The 18,935-nt window shown below is 41.9% G+C and overlaps 1 protein-coding gene across 2 annotated transcripts in view; it reads left to right on the forward strand.

Annotated features, from left to right (window-relative positions):
* The window catches only part of adcyap1r1b (adenylate cyclase activating polypeptide 1b (pituitary) receptor type I), a 68,768-nt gene extending 56,699 nt beyond the window's left edge, over positions 1–12,069 (forward strand). Inside the window, exons 7-14 of one of the 2 annotated variants that reach the window (XM_041840166.2) lie at positions 69–201; positions 965–1,118; positions 1,223–1,283; positions 1,494–1,563; positions 1,752–1,843; positions 6,076–6,205; positions 6,564–6,605; positions 6,917–12,069. In XM_041840166.2, coding sequence (XP_041696100.1) covers positions 69–201; positions 965–1,118; positions 1,223–1,283; positions 1,494–1,563; positions 1,752–1,843; positions 6,076–6,205; positions 6,564–6,605; positions 6,917–7,519 — 1,285 coding nt within the window. In that variant the 3' untranslated portion in view covers positions 7,520–12,069. The remainder of the gene's footprint in view (positions 1–68; positions 202–964; positions 1,119–1,222; positions 1,284–1,493; positions 1,564–1,751; positions 1,844–6,075; positions 6,206–6,563; positions 6,606–6,916) is intronic. The other variant, XM_041840167.2, reaches the window with a different exon arrangement.
* Positions 12,070–18,935: the final 6,866 nt, after the last annotated feature.

Here is an 18,935-nt window from a genome sequence, read left to right on the forward strand (position 1 = left end):
ATGGGGTTGTCTGAGCTGTAATTGGCTGTGGATGTTGTTGTCTGAGCTGTGATTGGCTGTGTCCACAGGAAGCTGCATTGCACCAGGAACTTCATCCACATGAACCTGTTTGTGTCATTCATCCTGAGAGCCATCTCTGTCTTCATCAAGGACGGGGTTCTGTACGCAGAGGAGGACAGCAACCACTGCTTCTTACACACTGTGAGTGGGCATACCACACACACACACACCGTTAGTTAGTGATGGGGAAACTAAGCTTCCTGAAGCATTGAGCATTTCCCACCAATTGTGTCGAAAATAGGTTCATTACTCAAGGCTTTGATCAACACATCGTACACTTGTGGCACCTGCTGGTTAAAATAATTTAGAGCAGCCAAATTAATATAGATGACGTCGCACATGCCGTAGCGCGTGCTCAGGGTAGCCTTTTTGTCTTCTACCGAAACCAATAACAAACCAATCAGGTGGTTGTTCGACAAAATGAAGCTTTGGCCGTCATTGATCACGTGCTTCTGATAAAGTGATACAAGTATCGGCACACTGCTTCGAAGTAAACTGCTTAGTGATTTCGACACATGCCTTGGAGCTCCGGTATCAAACGTAGCATCACTACCGTTAGTCACACACAGACAAAGACATACTGTACATACACTCACACACATCCTGAACCACCTGTCTGTCTCTCTCTCTCTCGCTCTCGCTCTCTCTATGTCTCTCTCTCTCTCTCTCTCTCTCTCTCTCTCTCTCTCTCTCTCTCTCTCTCTCTCTCTCTCTCTCTCTCTCTCTCTCTCTCTCTCTCTCTCTCTCTCTCTCTCTTTCTTTCTCTCTCTCTCTCTCTCTGTCTATGTCTCTCTCTCTGTATCTCTCTCTCTCTTTCTTTCTCTCTCTCTCTCTGTCTATCTCTCTGTCTGTCTCTCTCTCTGTATCTCTCTCTCTCTGTCTCTCTCTCGCTCTTTCCCTGTAGGTGGAGTGTAAGGTGGTGATGGTGTTCTTCCACTACTGTGTCCTGTCTAACTACTTCTGGCTGTTCATCGAGGGCCTCTACCTCTTCACTCTGCTAGTAGAGACATTCTTCCCTGAGAGAAGATACTTCTACTGGTACACCATCATTGGCTGGGGTGAGACAACAATTATCATGGACTGTTTATCTAATCAAATTTAATTCATCAAGTGAAACAGGATAATGTGTTTATGTGTGTGTGTGTGTGTTTTGTGTATTCAGGGACCCCCACGATATGTGTGGTCATATGGGCAGTACTCAGGCTGCACTTTGATGACATAGGGTGAGTTACCACTACCATCACACTCAATGGACTATATTATGAAGGTAATGATGACAATAGTAAATGTACATGAATCTTCAATATTTCTGTATTTGGCCCTTTCCCCTCCCTCCCTCTCTCTCTCACTATCTCCCTTCCTTCTTCCCTATTTCCCTCCCTCCCCCCCCCCTCCCCCCCCCCCTCCCCCTCCCTCTCCCTCCCTCTCTACAGGTGTTGGGATATGAATGATAATGCTGGTATCTGGTGGGTGATTAAGGGACCTGTGCTGGCCTCTATCATGGTGAGGCACTAATCAATGATCAATTAAATCACTTACTGATTACTACAAATGTTGATCAATTATGATATTTAAAAATACCTAATTCAGTCAAATTAATAGCTGTTCAATACCTAAAGACAGATGAGTGAATATAGGCATGTTGAGTTTGTTGAAATTGTCCTGTAACTTCACATCTTCTTTTTCTACAGATCAACTTTGTCCTCTTCATCGGCATCATCATCATCCTTGTCCAGAAACTGCAGTCTCCAGACATCGGTGGGAACGAATCCAGTATTTACCTGTAAGTCACAAGAAGTGTGAAATTGTATCTACTACAGTAGTGGCTCTTTCTGTTGTTCATCATGTCATATGTTTTGGGCTGTTCTATATTTCTATATACCAGTTGGTTCTGTATGTTGGTCCTCTATTGATGATGTCATGAGTATGTTGGTCCATTGTTGATGATGTTATGAGTATATTGGTCCACTTTTGATGATGTCATGAATATGTAATGCCGCGTTAAAAACATCTGGGAACTCGGAAATCTCAGACTTTCGACTTCAGTGCGTTCAAGACAACTGGGAACTCATCCAACTCAGAATTCCAAGTCAGAAACTTGGCATCTTTCTAGAGCTCTTGACTTTCCGACCTGAAGATCACTGACATCATGATTTGACCGAGTTTTTTTCCAGAGTTCCCAGTTGTCTTGAAAGCACCATTGGTCCACTGTCGATGATGTCATGAGTAGGGATGAATATTTTCCAGAAAATCTACCAAGTTTCAATACCGGGAATATTTCATATTTATCCAGAGAGTCCAGGAAAATACAGCAACAATTCGAAATGAGCATTTAAAGCGTTTAAAACCAAGATATGGTCACTATGCCAGGGTTCTCCCCAAATAAGAGGGGCGCTGCGCCACCTTGTCGGCTGCGCCACCTTGTCGGCTTGGCTGCGCCACTATGTAAAGATTTCAGAGCAAATTAAACTCAATTGAAAGAGAAACTATCTTTGATCGCCAGTGCATTTCAGCAGTAGGCTATCTCGACACAGAGTGCACTCATAGTATAGCTTTGTCGAATGATTCTAACTTCTTAACGGCAGTAAAACAAAAGTCAAATGACCAAAGTTGCTAAACTTGCTAGATAACCTCCTTCAACGAATGACAGAATAAATAAGGAAATCTGAGGAAAACGCTACCTAAATCCTATCAACACATCTCCTGTGCTACACACGCAACACTGACCCTGGATCATTGTTACTCTCCCTTCTGGGATGGCTACAAGGCCCTACACCGCCCTACCTTCGGCAAATTAGATCACACCTCCATTCTGCTCCTCCCCACCTATAGGCAGAAATTGAAACAGGAAGCTCCCGTGGTAAGGACTGTTCAATGTTGGTTTGACCAATCGGAATCTATGCTTCAAGACTGATTTGATCACGTGGACTGGGAAATATTCCAGGTCGGCTCTGAGAATAGTATTGACGTACAGTATACACTCATCAGGAAGTGCATAGAGGATGTTGTTCCCACTGTGACGATTAGAACTTATCCAAACCAAAAACCATTGATAGATGGCAGCATTCGTGCAAAACTTAAAGTTCAAACCATTGCATTTAACCATGGCAAGGTGACTGGGAACATGGACGTGTACAAACAGACCAGCTATGACCTCCGTAAGGCAATCAAAGACAAAATGACACTACAGGGACAAAGTGGAGTCACAATTCAACGGCTCAGACACGAGACGTATGTGGCAGGGACTCCAGACAATCACAGATTATAAAGGGAAAGCCAGCCACGTAGCAGACACGACGCCTCACTCCCGGATGAGTTGAACACCTTCTTCGCCTACTTCAAGGAATACAACATCGAGCCACCGACGCGGGCCCCCGACTCTCACGAGGACTGTGCGCTCTCGTTCTCCGTGGCTGACGTAAGTCATTTAAGCATGCCCAGAAGGCATCCCAAGCAGTGTCCTCAGAGCATGTGCAGACCAGTTGGCTGGAGTGTTTACGGATATATTCACTCTCCATATCCTAGCCTTTTGTCTCCACTTGCTTCAAGATGTCCACCATTGTTCCTGTACCCAAGAATGTGAAGGTAACTGAACTAAATGACTATCACCATGTAGCACTCACTTCTGTCATCATGAAGTGCTTTGAGAGCCTAGTTAAGGACCATATCACCTCCACCTTACCTGACACCCTAGACCCACTACAGATCCACGGACGAAGCAATTGCCATTGCACTGCACACTTCCCTATCCCACCTGGACAAGAGACATACCTATGTAAGAATGCTTTTCATTGACTACAGCTCAGCCTTCAACACCATAGTGCCCTCCAAGCTCATCACTAAGCTCAGGGCCCTGGGTCTGAACCCCTCCCTGTGCAACTGGGTCCTGGACTTCCTGACGGGCCGACCCCAAGTGGTGAAGGTAGGCAACAACATCTCCGCCAGGCTAATATTCAACACAGGGGCCCCACAGGGGTGCGTGCTCAGCCCCCTCCTGTACTCTGTTCACCCATGACTGCGTGGCCACGCACATCTCAAACTCAATCATGAAGTTTGCTGATGACACAGCAGTGGTAGGCCTGATTACCATCAACGATGAGACAGCCTACAAGGAGGATGTGAGGGCTTAAAGTTCCTCGGTGTGCACATCACGGACAACCTGAAATGTTCCCTTCACGCAGACAGCATGGTGAAGAAGGCGCAACAGCTTCCCTTCAACCTAGGAGGCTGAAGAAATTCGGCTTTGCCCCAAAGACCCTCATGAATTGCACCGTTGGCAACTGCAGGGCTCTCCAGAGAGTGGTGTGGTCAGCCCAACGCATCACCGGGGGCACACTGCCTGCCCTCCACGACATCTACAGCACCCGGTGTCACAGGAAGGCCAAAAAGATCATCAAGGACCTCAGCCACCTGAGCCATGGCCTGTTCATTCCGCTACCATCTAGAAGGCGGAAACAGTACAGGTGTTTCAAAGCTGGGACAGAGAGACTGAGAAAGAGCTTCTATCTCCAGGCCAATCAGACTGCTAAACAGTCACCACTAGCCGGCCTCCGCCCAGTACTCTGCCCTGAACCTTAGTCACTGTTACTAGCTGGCTACCACCCGGTACTCTACCCTGCACCTTAGAGACTGCTGCCCTATGTACATAGTCATTGAACACTGGTCACTTTAATAATATTTACATACTGTTTCACCCACTTTATATGTTTATACTGGAGTCGAGTCATGGCTCCTCCTACAGTATATAACTTATTTTCTTATTTTTCTGAATTATTTGTGTATTTTTTAAATTATTATTATTATTATTATTGCTAGATATTACTGCACTGTTGGAAATAGAAACACAAGCATTGAATAGTGGAAATATTCGGGAAAAAAAGTGGAAATAGTGGGAAAAAAATAGTTTAAATATCAAGATATCTTAACGGGGACCAACTCTGTTGAAAAAATATGTCCATATCTACTCTCATACAGTTTGTTGATCACACATTCTCTACCGAAGCTCTCATATGGGCAGCAAGAACGAGACAGCGCAGAGAAGCGGGGGAAATGTTATAGCGGTATTTTGACATGCATAGGCGAGAGACATGCTTTGATAATGCAACCTATAGATTACAGAATAAAGTTAGGCATTTTCATGCGAGACAGGAGTCAGGATTTTGGGTTTCAGTGGGATTGGGACTAGATAGGGAAATAGCCTAGGCTCTAGGACAGGAGAAGGTAGAATTTTCCCTCATGCCTCTGAATTGTTAACAGACTTCATGTCTGTGACAGAGATGCCTATGTAGTGGATTGTGCATAGGCCTATCAGATGTGTGACTGTCTGAAGATTCACAATGACAGCTCAAAGAGGCATACGTTATTTTATAGGCTGTAGGTCTACTGTAGGGGTTTCCTGTAGGGTTTATTAACTGGATTCAGGACGCGTGTGCAGCCCAGCAGTGTCAATCATGCGTGCGCTTTGAATTTATGACGACTTTGTGTGAAGTACATCATCTAGGCTAAAGGCTTCCATGATATAACCTGTTTGGATAGTGTGCTATTTCATTTTTTGCTAATCTGATGCTGCACATGAATGGGAAAGGGAAAGGGGGATATCTAGTCAGTTGTACAACTGAATGCCTTCAACCGAAATGTGTCTTCCTCATTTAACCCAACCCCTCTGAACCCAACCCATCTGCCTTAATCGATGTTCACATCATCGGCACCCGGGGAGCAGTTGTTGTTGGGGGTTAACTGTAGGGCCTGCATTAGTGCGACATTGGGGGCAAATGTTGTAATTTCCCGGGTCTTGTCATTACATCTTTGGGGGAAATGTGAAGATTGTTCCCGGGACAGTCCCGGGATCCCGTTTACCCATGTTAATTCGTAGTCATAAGTATGTTGGTCCACTGTTGATGATGTCATGAGTATATTGGTCCACTTTTGACGATGTCTGAATCTATTGACCCACAGTTGATGATGTCATGAGTATGTTGGTCCACTGTAATATGTGTTGTGTTGTTTGATTGGCAGGCGTCTGGCTCGCTCCACCCTGCTCCTGATCCCACTGTTTGGGATCCACTACACTGTGTTCGCCTTCTCACCCGAGGACGTCAGCAAGAGGGAGAGGCTGGTGTTTGAGCTAGGCCTTGGCTCCTTCCAGGTGTGTGTGTGTGTGTGTGTGTGTGTGTGTGTGTGTGTGTGTGTGTGTGTCTGTGTGTTTTTGTTTTACTATTCTTGTGAGGATAGTAAGCCAAGAGGAATTCGGACAAGTGAGGACATTTGGCCGGTCCTAAAAAGGAATTAGGATATTTTAGGCTTAGGGGTTAGGTTTAGGGTTAGGGGTTAGGTTTAGAGTTAAGGTTAGAATTAGGGTTAGAATTAGGGTTAAGGGTTAGATTTAGAGTTAGAGTTAGTGTGTGCGTGTGTATGTGTGCTTTCTGATGTGTGACTTTTGCATAAGTACAATGTACATTCCTGTGTATACCTGAAAGACAGTTTCTCTGCTTGTGTCCATGTAGGGCTTCGTTGTGGCTGTTCTCTACTGCTTTCTGAATGGAGAGGTAAGCTCTCTTTTAAACCAACCACTTGTTGCTTTAGGCACTGATAAATACAGCATCTCTCTCTCTCTATATATATATATATATATATAGAGAGAGAGAGAGAGAGAGAGAGAGAGAGAGAGAGAGAGAGAGAGAGAGAGAGAGAGAGAGAGAGAGAGAGAGAGAGAGAGAGAGAGAGAGAGAGAGAGAGAGAGAGAGAGTAGAGGGAGAGGGAGAGGGAGAGAGAGAGAGAGAGAGAGAGAGAGAGAGAGAGAGAGAGAGAGGCATGCTGAGTCTTTCCAGCGAGGTCCATTAATAATGACCTTGTGAAGTATCTCCCTGAAGGTGCAGTCGGAGATCAAGAGGAAATGGCGCAGCTGGACGGTGAACAGGTACTTTGCTGTGGACCTGAAGCACCGGCACCCTTCGTTGGCCAGCAGTGGGGTGAACGGGGGAACACAGCTCTCCATCCTCAGCAAGAGCAGCTCTCAGATCCGCATGTCCAGCCTACAGGCCGAGTCGCCAGCCACCTAAGCCACATGAACTTCAACGGTGAAGCCCAGGGCCAAAGCCAGGGAGAGACCAACACTACTACTACTACTTCTATCACCCCTACACCAAGACCCATCAGCCACTTCCACACTGGACCTGATACTATGACCAACCTCAACCCTACACCCAACCTCACCCCTACATCCAACCTCACCCCTGCACCCAACCTCACCCCTATACCCACACCCAACCACAGACCACTACCAGTGACCAGCCTCACCAACCCATACCCATTCCCCAACCCATACCCAGACACCACCAACCCATACCCCGAGACAACCAACCCATACCCTGACACAACCCTGATCCTGGACTCTGGAGAACGCATCCCGGACCCTCCTAACTGCACTGCACCCAAAAGCCCAACTGAGCCCTTCATCTAACCTAACTGGATCAACAACTCAACCCTAATAAAGCCATGCCGAATCAATCACACCCAAACAAACCCAACCCCTAGCCCTATCCAAACTAACCAACCCAATACAATCCAAACTAACCCAACCCCTAGCCCTATCAAAAATAATCCAACCCCTAGCCCTATACAAACTAACCCTAGCCCTATCCAAACTAACCCAACCCCTAGCCCTATTCAAACTAATCCAACCCCTAGCCCTATCCAAACCAACCAAACCAATACAATCCAAACTAACCCAACCACTAGCACTATCCAAACCAACCAACTCAATACAATCCAAACCAACCCCAAACCCTATCCAAACCAACCAACCCAATACAATCCAAACTAACCCAACCCCTAGTCCTATCCAAACCAACCCAATACAATCAAAATTAACCCAACCCCTAGCCCTATCCAAACCAAACCAACCCCTAGCCCTATCCAAACCAACCCAACCCCTAGCCCTATCCAGACCAACCCAACCCCTAGCCCTATCCAAACCAACCAACCCAATACAATCCAAACTAATCCAAATTCTAGCCCTATCCAAACTAACCCAACCCAATCCAAACTAAACCAACCCCTAGCACAATCCAAATCAAGCAACCCATTAGAATCCAAACTAACCTAACCCCTAACCCTAGTCCTTTTTAAACCAACCCCGTAACTACCCAATTATCCTATTTTGGTGTGTATATGAAGGTATTTTCTGACTTTATTGTACAGGTAGAGGATGACAGTGGGAAAATATAGAGGTTGAGTGAGCCTGATTCAAACCCATGCCGACACCGTAGAGACCAACCAGGCCACTCAACTCCTAGTTGTAACCAATCCAACCCATCCATTTCCAACTGAACCCAACACCTAGTCCTATTCCTAACCAAACCAACCCACCACTATCCAAACTAACCCAACACCTAGTCCTTACCAATCCAACTCATCCATACCCAAACTAACCTGACTCCTATTTCTATCCAAACCAGCCCATCACTATCTGAACTAACCCAGCCAACCCTGACTTAACCTACCCCAACATTAAAACCCAACTCTACCAGACATAGGACCAGAAAACCTAACACCTCACCAGCAGAACCTGTTCACGAGCAGTTGGAGGTGAATCCACCTTTAAACTGTTACAACTACAGTGTCTCCATCATGGAGCAACCCACCGTCGGGGGCCGTGGCCTAGCAGTGAATGTCAATCACCATTCAGAAACCATCAGACAAGGATCTTTACAGGGAAGGCAGAAAGCTATGTCAAGGAAAAGCATGGTTCATGGACTGTACATATCATCATGGTGTTATGTCAAAAACATTCCCCCCGTTTGGTTTATCATGTAGAGCAGAAGAGGTGGACCACTTCAGTGCTGCTGGAGCATCCGTCTAATACGACCAGTCATTGGAATCATCATCGTGTCCGAAGAATGACAATAAGTATTTAACGACTCCTCCTCTCTTTCCTCAGTCTGTCTTTCAGCTTGTTGCAGACTCAAGTTAAGACTGTGTTTTGTTGTTCTGGGTATTGTTGTTGTTATGGCAACTCACTTATGGAGCAGTAACAAAACCATGAAGCCTCTATCAGAGTCCAAAATGTGCATGTGTACGCACAGCAGTGTTCTAGAATATTGGACCGTTGGCTTTCATACTTTTCGAATTCTCAGCGCGGCTCAAGCAATGTCTCCAACTGTTAACACATTCAAATGAATAGAGGACACGTACGCGGAGCACGTTGGTTGGGAATTTTGGCAAGGTGCCCGTTCGGGCTGTGCGTCTCAGAGCCACGTAGCTACAGTATGTCACAATGGGATGCCGGACTATCACGTCACTAAGTCTGTGGTCGGACTATCACGTCACTAAGTCTGTGGTCGGACTATCGCCTCACTGAGTCTGTGGACTCTCAATTACGCTTTACACGTCCTGTACAGGAGAAGCAACCAACAGGCCAATCGAGACAGACTGACCTAATGTAAATATTTATCAGCTGACCAATCAGGTTGCAGGTGTGAGCCTGTTTATAGAGGGCATATATTTAGATAGACATCATATCTTTGTATCTGTCCCATTATGGCATCTGTGAGAGCGTGGGCAGCTCCATTAAGGACATCTCCATTTTGAAGTAATCCTTTTATTATTTTACTACTTCTATGAGTTGGCAAACAAACTGAAAGGATGCATACTGCGATCTGGAGTATTATTTGAACAGGTATAAAGGTTGGCGATTTACTGCCACCTGCAGTTATGGAATGTTTGCTCACAATAATAATTAATTGGCTGATCCCTCCTGATGACCTGGATGGAATTATGTGATCCTTCCTTAACCCATAGGAAGTCCCAACCAGTTGACTACTAAAAATTGTGAAAGTCCTTAATGGCACTGCCCATGCTAAAAAAGGCTTTTGGCCACTAGTGTTGTCTATCTAAGTCTATGGTACAGGGAGAATGATCGTGTGAGTTTACTGTAAAATAATGAACAGTGAAAGGACACAAAATGGAGGCTAACGCACTACATCATGGGATACTATTCAGGCCTGGAGACTCAAGCCAGGATCAAGGCAAAATAAGTAATTACTGGACCAACAGTAGAAACAATGACTCTTAAAATATGAGGATAAAAGTCAACCACGACCAGAAGTAGAGCATCATAGTGCTTTGTATCACCGTACTATGACGTCAACAGCTATGTGTCAGCCAATGGCACAGGCCACCTTTACCTGTGTAAGCTGTGATTGGTGGAGTGACAGGAAGATGATGATGTCACTTCCTCCTTGCTATATGTACCACTCTTACTAGAGATTGAGGAATTCTTCCCACTGCGCACACACTGGTTGAATCAATGTTGTTTCCATGTAATTTCAATGAAATTATGTTGAACAAAAGTGGAATAGACATTGAATTGACGTCTTTGCCCAGTGGGATTCTTCTGAGGAAGACAGATGGCATGGGTAAAACCAGTATTTATGTGAAAGGTATATTTTCTACAGTTCATTTATGAGGAATGAAATGCCAAAAATAAAACATGCGTTAAGGTAAGATGGTAATCTATTTTAGAAGTTATTTTAGAAGGATGAACAATGCTAAGGTTTGCCAACTACGACCATTACACAACAAACCTCTTTAAATCTTAGCATTGCTTATGATGAGAAGATGCCTTGGGTCTTTTCGGGTGAGGATTGATAGTGCCACTAGTTTTAAACAGCCGGTAGTACAGAAAATGTCAACGACAACTTACTCATGAATGGGTATCATGAGTTCAATGTATAACTGTGTTACATTGTTTGCATGAATTGTATTTTTCTTTCTTATTTCGAATCTGTTTACAATTGTTTTGTGAGATTATTACTGTACCTGACACTGAAAAGGCAATGCAGTCCAATCTAGATTTTACTTAGTTTCTTCAGCAGTCTCTCAGCTAGCTTCAATATCTATATTTAACAAAATAGACAGAAAGTATCTTACCACATTGAGTTTTGATAAACACCTTCCTGAATTGTGTTTAAAAAAAATACTAGCCTGAAATGATTATTTTGGGGTATTTCTCTCATTCCAAAGATGAACACTCAACTCCACACTGAGTTTGCACGGCCGTATACATTTGCAAAGGCTGAGTAAAAGCTTTGCAACTGATGTCACTACAGATTTGATCCTTTGGTCTGATTTAACTGTTATTATTCTATATTCTAATCCCATGTTAATCCTAATCCCATGTTAAACTCTCCTAATTTACTTTAGTCTCCAAAGTGCCTTTATGCACAAAACGGCAAGTATTTCTGTTAATCTGAGAGATTTTTTTAGACTTTATTTTTTAAACGAAACTGCAAAGTATGTAAAAACATGTGGTCAACAAAAGTGCTTTTATGATGTTACACTGAATCAGTATTTTATTAACCTGGAGGCCTTTGAAATACCTAGAGCTCATTTCTGGTTTAAGATGGGCATAACCTACGACCTTTAACCTACGACCTATAACCTACGACCTATAACCTATGACCTAAACCACTTTTATTTTGAGTATGGTCAATCTATATCATATACACAATAATATGTATGATTGATTGACTGTTCTATTTTGCAGCTTTCAGTCCTTTATACTCATAATATTGTTTGTATATCAAAATAATGGGACACTGGTTGATTGAATTAAGTGACTGTGCACCGTTTGTGACTGCAGGCAAATGCTGTGCTTTTTAACTGGAGTGAAAGACACAAAAATTTAACATAAATTCTCAATTTGGTTTGGTCACGTACAGTACAAATAATTGACTTTATTCTCAAACTGAAACTGAAAAAACAAAACGTTTTGTCATATTATTTTATTTCCTTGTCGATGTATACTATAAAGTATGGATAAAGCAAGAATGCATATCTGTAAACAGTGTGTTAGCGTGTCAAACGTTTGATGAACAGTTGATGATTCCCCAGCCCACCCGAAAAAGCACAGTTCTTTAACAAGACTATCTGATCAGAAACACACTACAGTCGTGGTCAAAGGTTTTGAGAATGACACAAATACTAAATAACTGCCATCATGTCAGTGATTCTCTCATTAACACAGGTGAGAGTGTTGACAGGGACAAGGCTGGAGATCACTCTGTCATGCTGATTGAATTAGAATAACAGACTGGAAGCTTTAAAAGGACGGTGGTGCTTGAAATCATTGTTCTTCCTCTGTTAACCATGGTTACCTGGGTCAACACCGCAAATATTGAGTCTTTGCATAAACTTAATGTAATTGTCAATAAAAGCCTTTGACACTTATGGAATGCTTGTAATTATACTTCAGTATACCATAGTACCATCTGACAAAAATATCTCATAACACTGAAGCAGCGAACTTTGTGAAGACCAATACTTGTGTCATTCTCAACTTTTGACCACGACTGTACTTACTGTCAGGAATAGTTTCCCATTGTTCATTAAAGAAGCATATAGAGGCTGGTTCAGATGAAGATGAATGAGAAGGGGGGCAGACAGAATGCTATGTGTGTTTTTCTTAAGTCTGGACCTGTATTTAGCACTCCTGCTCTGAGACGCTTTATGAACACGCCTGTAATATGGGTCCATCCATCCGTGTGAGTACAAATGGCCAAAAGGTGTCCCTGTTTCACTTTGAAACAGGTTGGACAATCAGAAAACGATGATCTGGTTTTGGTTTCCATCACAAGTTGAATGTTTAGCAGGAGTTCATTATTAAAACCATAATGACAGTCTCAGCATGTCATGAGCCAATTTTAAGAGTATTAATTAATTTCCAAGAGTATTTATGTTATGAAATATACATAGCCTTATATCGCCGGTCAATGTGATGTCAATTAGAGATGTAATCATTCTAAGAATACAGTATGTTGTTTATTAAATATGTTGTTATAATGAAGTAGTTATCCACATACATGTACAGTAGTTTAGATGTGTGTCCCAAATTGCACCCTTTTCCCTAATCCTTGTATAGTGTACTACCTTTGACCAGGGCCCATAGGGAAAAGGTATGCACTAAATAGGGAATCGGGTGCCATTTGGGATGGAGACTAAGTGTTTTACAAATATGTGTAGTCTACCATTGTGGCTTATAAATTGTCAAACTGAATTCTGCCGTTTCGTTGTGTAAGACAGTATCTCGTAAATGGAGTCGTCCGTGGTGCAAAGTGAATATTAGCAGTCATTCGAATTTTGCTCTGTGGTTGTTATCGTTTTAGTATTATTTTGGTGATAGTGTTTGTTCAAATGTGAAGAATATTGTATTGCTGCCTATAATCTCTTGTAGACTGATGCATGCATCTTTGATGGTTTGATCCCTTTCACCAAGCTGTAGTTTATTATTCTGCAGATGAAATCTTACTGGGAGAGGGAATTTAAGTGTGACATTCTTTTTACTACATTCTGATCATGTAGTCAGCTGTTTCTAGGAATCAGCTCTAAGGAAGGCAAATACAATGGTGTTCAATAGTGAATGATTATTTACAACTATTGAACCAGAAAGGGGCATAGGGTTAGAAAGCCGTCCACTAAAATGTGAATAATATTTTTCTGTTTGAAAACAGAGTTGCTGGTCAATTGTCAGTAGGAAGGGACATTTTAAAACATCTATGATCGGGCCTAGTCAGAACCACTTGTCCCCTGTTCATTTTAAATTATTTTCTATTGAATGTTAATACGTTTTAGTGTCCTTTGACGTGAGGGTAATTGCCATAGTACATTTCTAAATAAATAGCCAATACCTTTTATAGTTTCCAACCATCACAAGATGACATTTAGAAAGCTGGCTCTGTTTAGGATGGAAAAGAGACAACAGGGCTGCGTTCAGCAGGGCACAATGTTGTAGAACACTCAGACAGAAAAACATAATGTAGAACAAACATGCCACTCTGAAATGTAGAGTAAGGACTCACGTCAGCTCTATTCATAACATTTCTATCTGCAACGTTCCACAACATTTGCCTACCTAATATAGCCCAGGACAAGAGTACTGTACACTGATGGCTGAATGTAATGTAACTGTTGTATAGGAAATTATTTATACCGCTGCTCTGTGGTCTGAAGGGTTGGGGTCAATTACATTTCAATTCAGTCAATGCCGGAAGTAAACTAAAATACCAATTCCAATTTTTCTCAATGCTTTTTAATGAAAAACAAATGGAATTAAGAATTTCAGTTGGAATTTAAATAGAATTTGCTGTCTGCTTCTGTCTGTTTTTAAACTAATCTTCTCTTTCACCGCTGCGCTGTATAAATGTCTTATTGTTTTGATGTATATATTAAAGCGGGAAGGAAACCCTTTTCTTGGAGTGCCGCAGGTACATCAGGATTCTGTTCCATCTAGGTACCACGCCGGACCAACTGAGCTTATTGATCAGTTCAGTGATTGCCTAAATTCAACACACCTGGTCTTCCAGGTCGGTTAAATCAAAAACATGAAGTGCCTGTGGCACTCCAGGACCAGGGTTGCCTACCATTGTGTTAAAGAGGTTTTGTACATTATTATTGAATTATTGACTTTAAGTCGCAATAAATGTTTTGGACTTGTTGACTCATTGATGTTGTGTATGTGTGTTTGTTTTTTGGACTTATAGTACAGCCCTGTATTAGCCTGGTGCCAGATCTGTTTGTGCTTTTTTGCCAACTCTTATGGCCACTGTCATGCCAAACATGACATGACGATAGGAGTTGGCAAGACAGCACAAACAGATCTGGCACCAGGCTAGCCCTCTACAGAAACAGCATCACACCAGAAATGTTCAGTAATGTTGTAGCCAGGAACCTGTTAGGGGGGAAAGATCTTTCAGCTTTTTACAGCCTCAGAAAGAGAGAAGAACACAGTTCGCACACAGATGTGAATATTACACCATCTCAACTCCACAATACCTCAAAAGCTGTTTAAACAGGAGCTTAAGTCAAAATGCTATATCCATTGATCATTTCAGTATCTTACAATCTCACAGTCAATAAAAGCCTTGTTCAGTTCAGATCAGTTCCATGTTCTTGTCACAATTTGAACCCAACAAAGAAGCAAGTACAATAATACAGTATGCCGCACATGTTAGATTAATAGAGTATACAGATACGCTTTAAAAAAAAGAATCAAATCAATCAAGGTACAGTATATGTTAGTATAGTATGCTTATTATATTCCACAAATAAATTACTTATTACAATTGATATAATTCTTGATATGAACACACGTGATGATTGCCTGACATGTCAGATGAGCAACACAGACCAGTAGTACATTGTAAAGGCACCAGAGGTCATTGTCTGACAATCACTGCCTTTTCCCACAATCACAGATTCACATAGCAGGTCACAAGCTCCAAAGCATGAATGGCTTTTTAATACAGTGTTTCATGTATATATACACCGAATACCTTAACCATTTACAGTACCCATTTACTTCTGATTTTGTTTCTCATCTGGAAAGGTACATTATTGACCAAAACAAAATATGACTCTACAATGCTTCCTTGTGGAGAGATGCAATTATTGACACCAAGAAATAAACAGACGAGATAATCCAAAGAACTGTACATTTTCCCAACTACACAATATAAATATCTGAAAACATACACATACTGTACAGTTTCAACCTCTTGACAAATCCATCTGTCAATACAATTACCTTTCCCTAAAATGTATTGATAGCACACGAAGTATGTAACAACACATCTTTGCAATTTGCCAATAAATTGATATACAATTTATATAATTCTATTGAAAAGCATGTTGTATTATATTTTATTAATTTACTCATTTTATTATATAACTAAATGTGGTTACACCATAAACCTAGTACCTATTTATACGTGTATATGAATCAAAAATATTAGCATGTTCATAACTAAATCATTAAAATGTGTTATGGGTATATGTTATGGGTATATGTTACAGATTGCTCAGAAATATAGAACATATATAGAACTTTTAAACAGTTTTTATATAAATACGTTGACTTTGGTGTTTATAAAATCTGGTAGTGAATCTATCTCTAAATAAATGCAATGTAATCCAAGAAAACAGGAGTACACAGTTTCAAAAGTAAAACCAATCTAGACTATCTATAATCTATCATTTCTATAATCTATAATCTCTTTCATTTCTATAATCTCTATAATCTATCATCTCTATAATCTATAATCTCTATAATCTATCATCTCTATAATCTATAATCTCTATAATCTATCATCTCTATATACTGTCATCTCTATAAATCACTATAATCTATCATCTCTATAATCTATCTTCTCTATTATCTATCATCTCTATAATCTCTATAATCTCATTCATTCATCTCTATGTACACTTCTACATTAAAACCTCTTAAACTGACAGTCCCTGAAATTGTGCACTAGAATTACTGTCACGACTTCCGCCGAGGCTGCCTCCCCTCCTTGTTCGGGCAGGTTTCGGCGTTCGTCGTCACCGGCTTACTAGCTGCTGCCGATCCATTTATCATCACTCCACTTGTCTTGTCTAATTAATCACACACACCTGGTTCTTATCCCCAATTAGTCATTGTATAACTGTTCCCTCTGCTTTCTTGTCTGTGTGGGTGATTGTTTGTAGTGAGCTGTGTGTAGTTCGGTTGAGCTACCCTTACCTTGTTGTTGCCAGGGTAGATATTTCCCCTGTGCCTGAGTTTTGTTGTCGCATGCTTGCACAACTGTTTATCGACGGAATAAACTCTTTGGATGCGTATTACTCTCCTGCGCCTGACTCCTATCACACGCATCACAATTACTTAAAAAAGATATGTATATGTTTACATGACCCACCGTTTTATATCAGAAGACAGCAATTCAGACCTTCCTAGGACCATGTAAACGTCCTCTGTCGAATAAACTTGTATTTGCCTCCCTCTGGTGGTCGGTTGCATCATTACATCGATTTATATCACTTCACTGCGACTTTACATCAAAGGGGCGGTCCTTAGAAAAACATTTATCAGCTCGACTGCTTCACCGCACAGACATGGCACGGCACAGACATGGCAAAGCAATTGCAGAATTTGTCTCGAGCAGGTGGATCTAAATACATAACTTCCATAGATCTACGACAAAGAATGTGAGCTACACACTTCCTTAAACCTAAAAGAAGTAATTTTGTGTAGAAGTCAAACATGTTTTTCGTTGGAGGCAGACACATTGCATATGCTCAGAACGACAAATCGATCCCTTTACATAGCCTTTCTCCCCTTGTCTATAGGAGGGATGCACGCTGTTTAAATGGCCCAAATGTTGATTTAGACAAAAGTTCACAAATGTAACAGATTTTGACTATCACTAATGTCATGATATGTTTGGTAAAGTAATAAAGAAGGTGAAATATTTTGGTTAGATGTTCCGAGAACAGATTATAACTATATTATGGACATATTATAAAGTATGAAAAGGCTTATTCATTCACAATTTTATCATCATATTAGTATATGTTTTATTATATTTTTATTGTGTACTAGATCATATGGGTTGAAAACTTTTTTTTTTCTCAGACATAAATAAACAATTCTAAGTGAAAGCCAAAGGTCATAGCTTTCTTTTTTGGGGGGGCCCTCTTGCTAGATGGATGACTAAAGCCATAGTGAAACAGTGCAAAATGGCTGCCAGCTCAACTGGTTTTAAGACAAATAATAACAACAAAAAACAAGGTCTATATACAGTAAATAATAATCTTTACAGTTTAGTGCTCCAGACGTGCTAGTGCACTGTGCAACGTGTTGCATAACAATCCATAAGGTAGAAGTGGTTGTTCTTCTTTGTACACTTCAGGTTGATGAGAGGAGAGAGGTCAGTTGAACCTCTTCCTTCAGGTTGATGAGAGGAGAGAGGTCAGTTGAACCTCTTCCTTCAGGTTGATGAGAGGTCAGTTAAACCTCTTCCTTCAGGTTGATGAGAGGAGAGAGGTCAGTTGAACCTCTTCCTTCAGGTTGATGAGAGGTCAGTTGAACCTCTTCCTTCAGGTTGATGAGAGGTCAGTTGAACCTCTTCCTTCAGGCTGATGAGGGGAGAAAGGTCAGTTGAACCTCTTCCTTCAGGTTGATGAGAGGAGAGAGGTCAGTTGAAACTCTTCCTTTAGGTTGATGAGGGGAGAAAGGTCAGTTGAACCTCTTCCTTCAGGTTGATGAGGGGAGAAAGGTCAGTTGAACCTCTTCCTTCAGGTTGATGAGGGGAGAAAGGTCAGTTGAACCTCTTCCTTCAGGCTGATGAGGGGAGAAAGGTCAGTTGAACCTCTTCCTTCAGGTTGATGAGGGGAGAAAGGTCAGTTTAACCTCTTCCTTCAGGTTGATGAGGGGAGAAAGGTCTGTTGAACCTCTTCCTTCAGGTTGGTGAGGGGAGAGAGGTCAGTTGAACCTCTTCCTCTCGATCAAAATGTTTGATTTATCACTACTCTGCATTTCTAACACACCGGGGCCAGTCCATTTCCACTCTGGACACAAGCACAGGCCACTAGAGTTCACTAGAGTCCACTAGAGTCCACTAGTGTCTAGTGACCAGACCACACAGCCAGCAATCCATGTCTGGCAACAATAGAAGCAACCCACCCAAACACAGCACAGTCCATTTAGAAAGCCCTGACAGACAAGGCTGTGTATTTACTTGTACTATGAAAGATACAGTATATTGTAGACACTATAAGGTTTGCATCATTTGGGAATCTGGTCAATCTGTGGCCATTGCGATAATTTGATATTTGTTCTGTATAGCTCTTCCTCAGTCTATGGAGCCACCCAACCAAGCCAGTGAGTCAACACAACAGACACCTCGGTCTATGGAACAACATTTAGATCTCTCTAGACTGAGACAGGCCTATCTGAGATTTGGGCACTGCAGAGTCAAGGTGTAGACCATCCTTGAGAGAGGAGAGGAAGAGAAAAGGAGGGAGGAGTGGGAATAGAGAGAGAGAGGGATTTTCTGTTC

The sequence above is a fragment of the Coregonus clupeaformis genome, chromosome 20 (genome assembly GCF_020615455.1).
Source record: "Coregonus clupeaformis isolate EN_2021a chromosome 20, ASM2061545v1, whole genome shotgun sequence".
NCBI classification, from domain to species: Eukaryota; Metazoa; Chordata; class Actinopteri; order Salmoniformes; family Salmonidae; genus Coregonus; species Coregonus clupeaformis.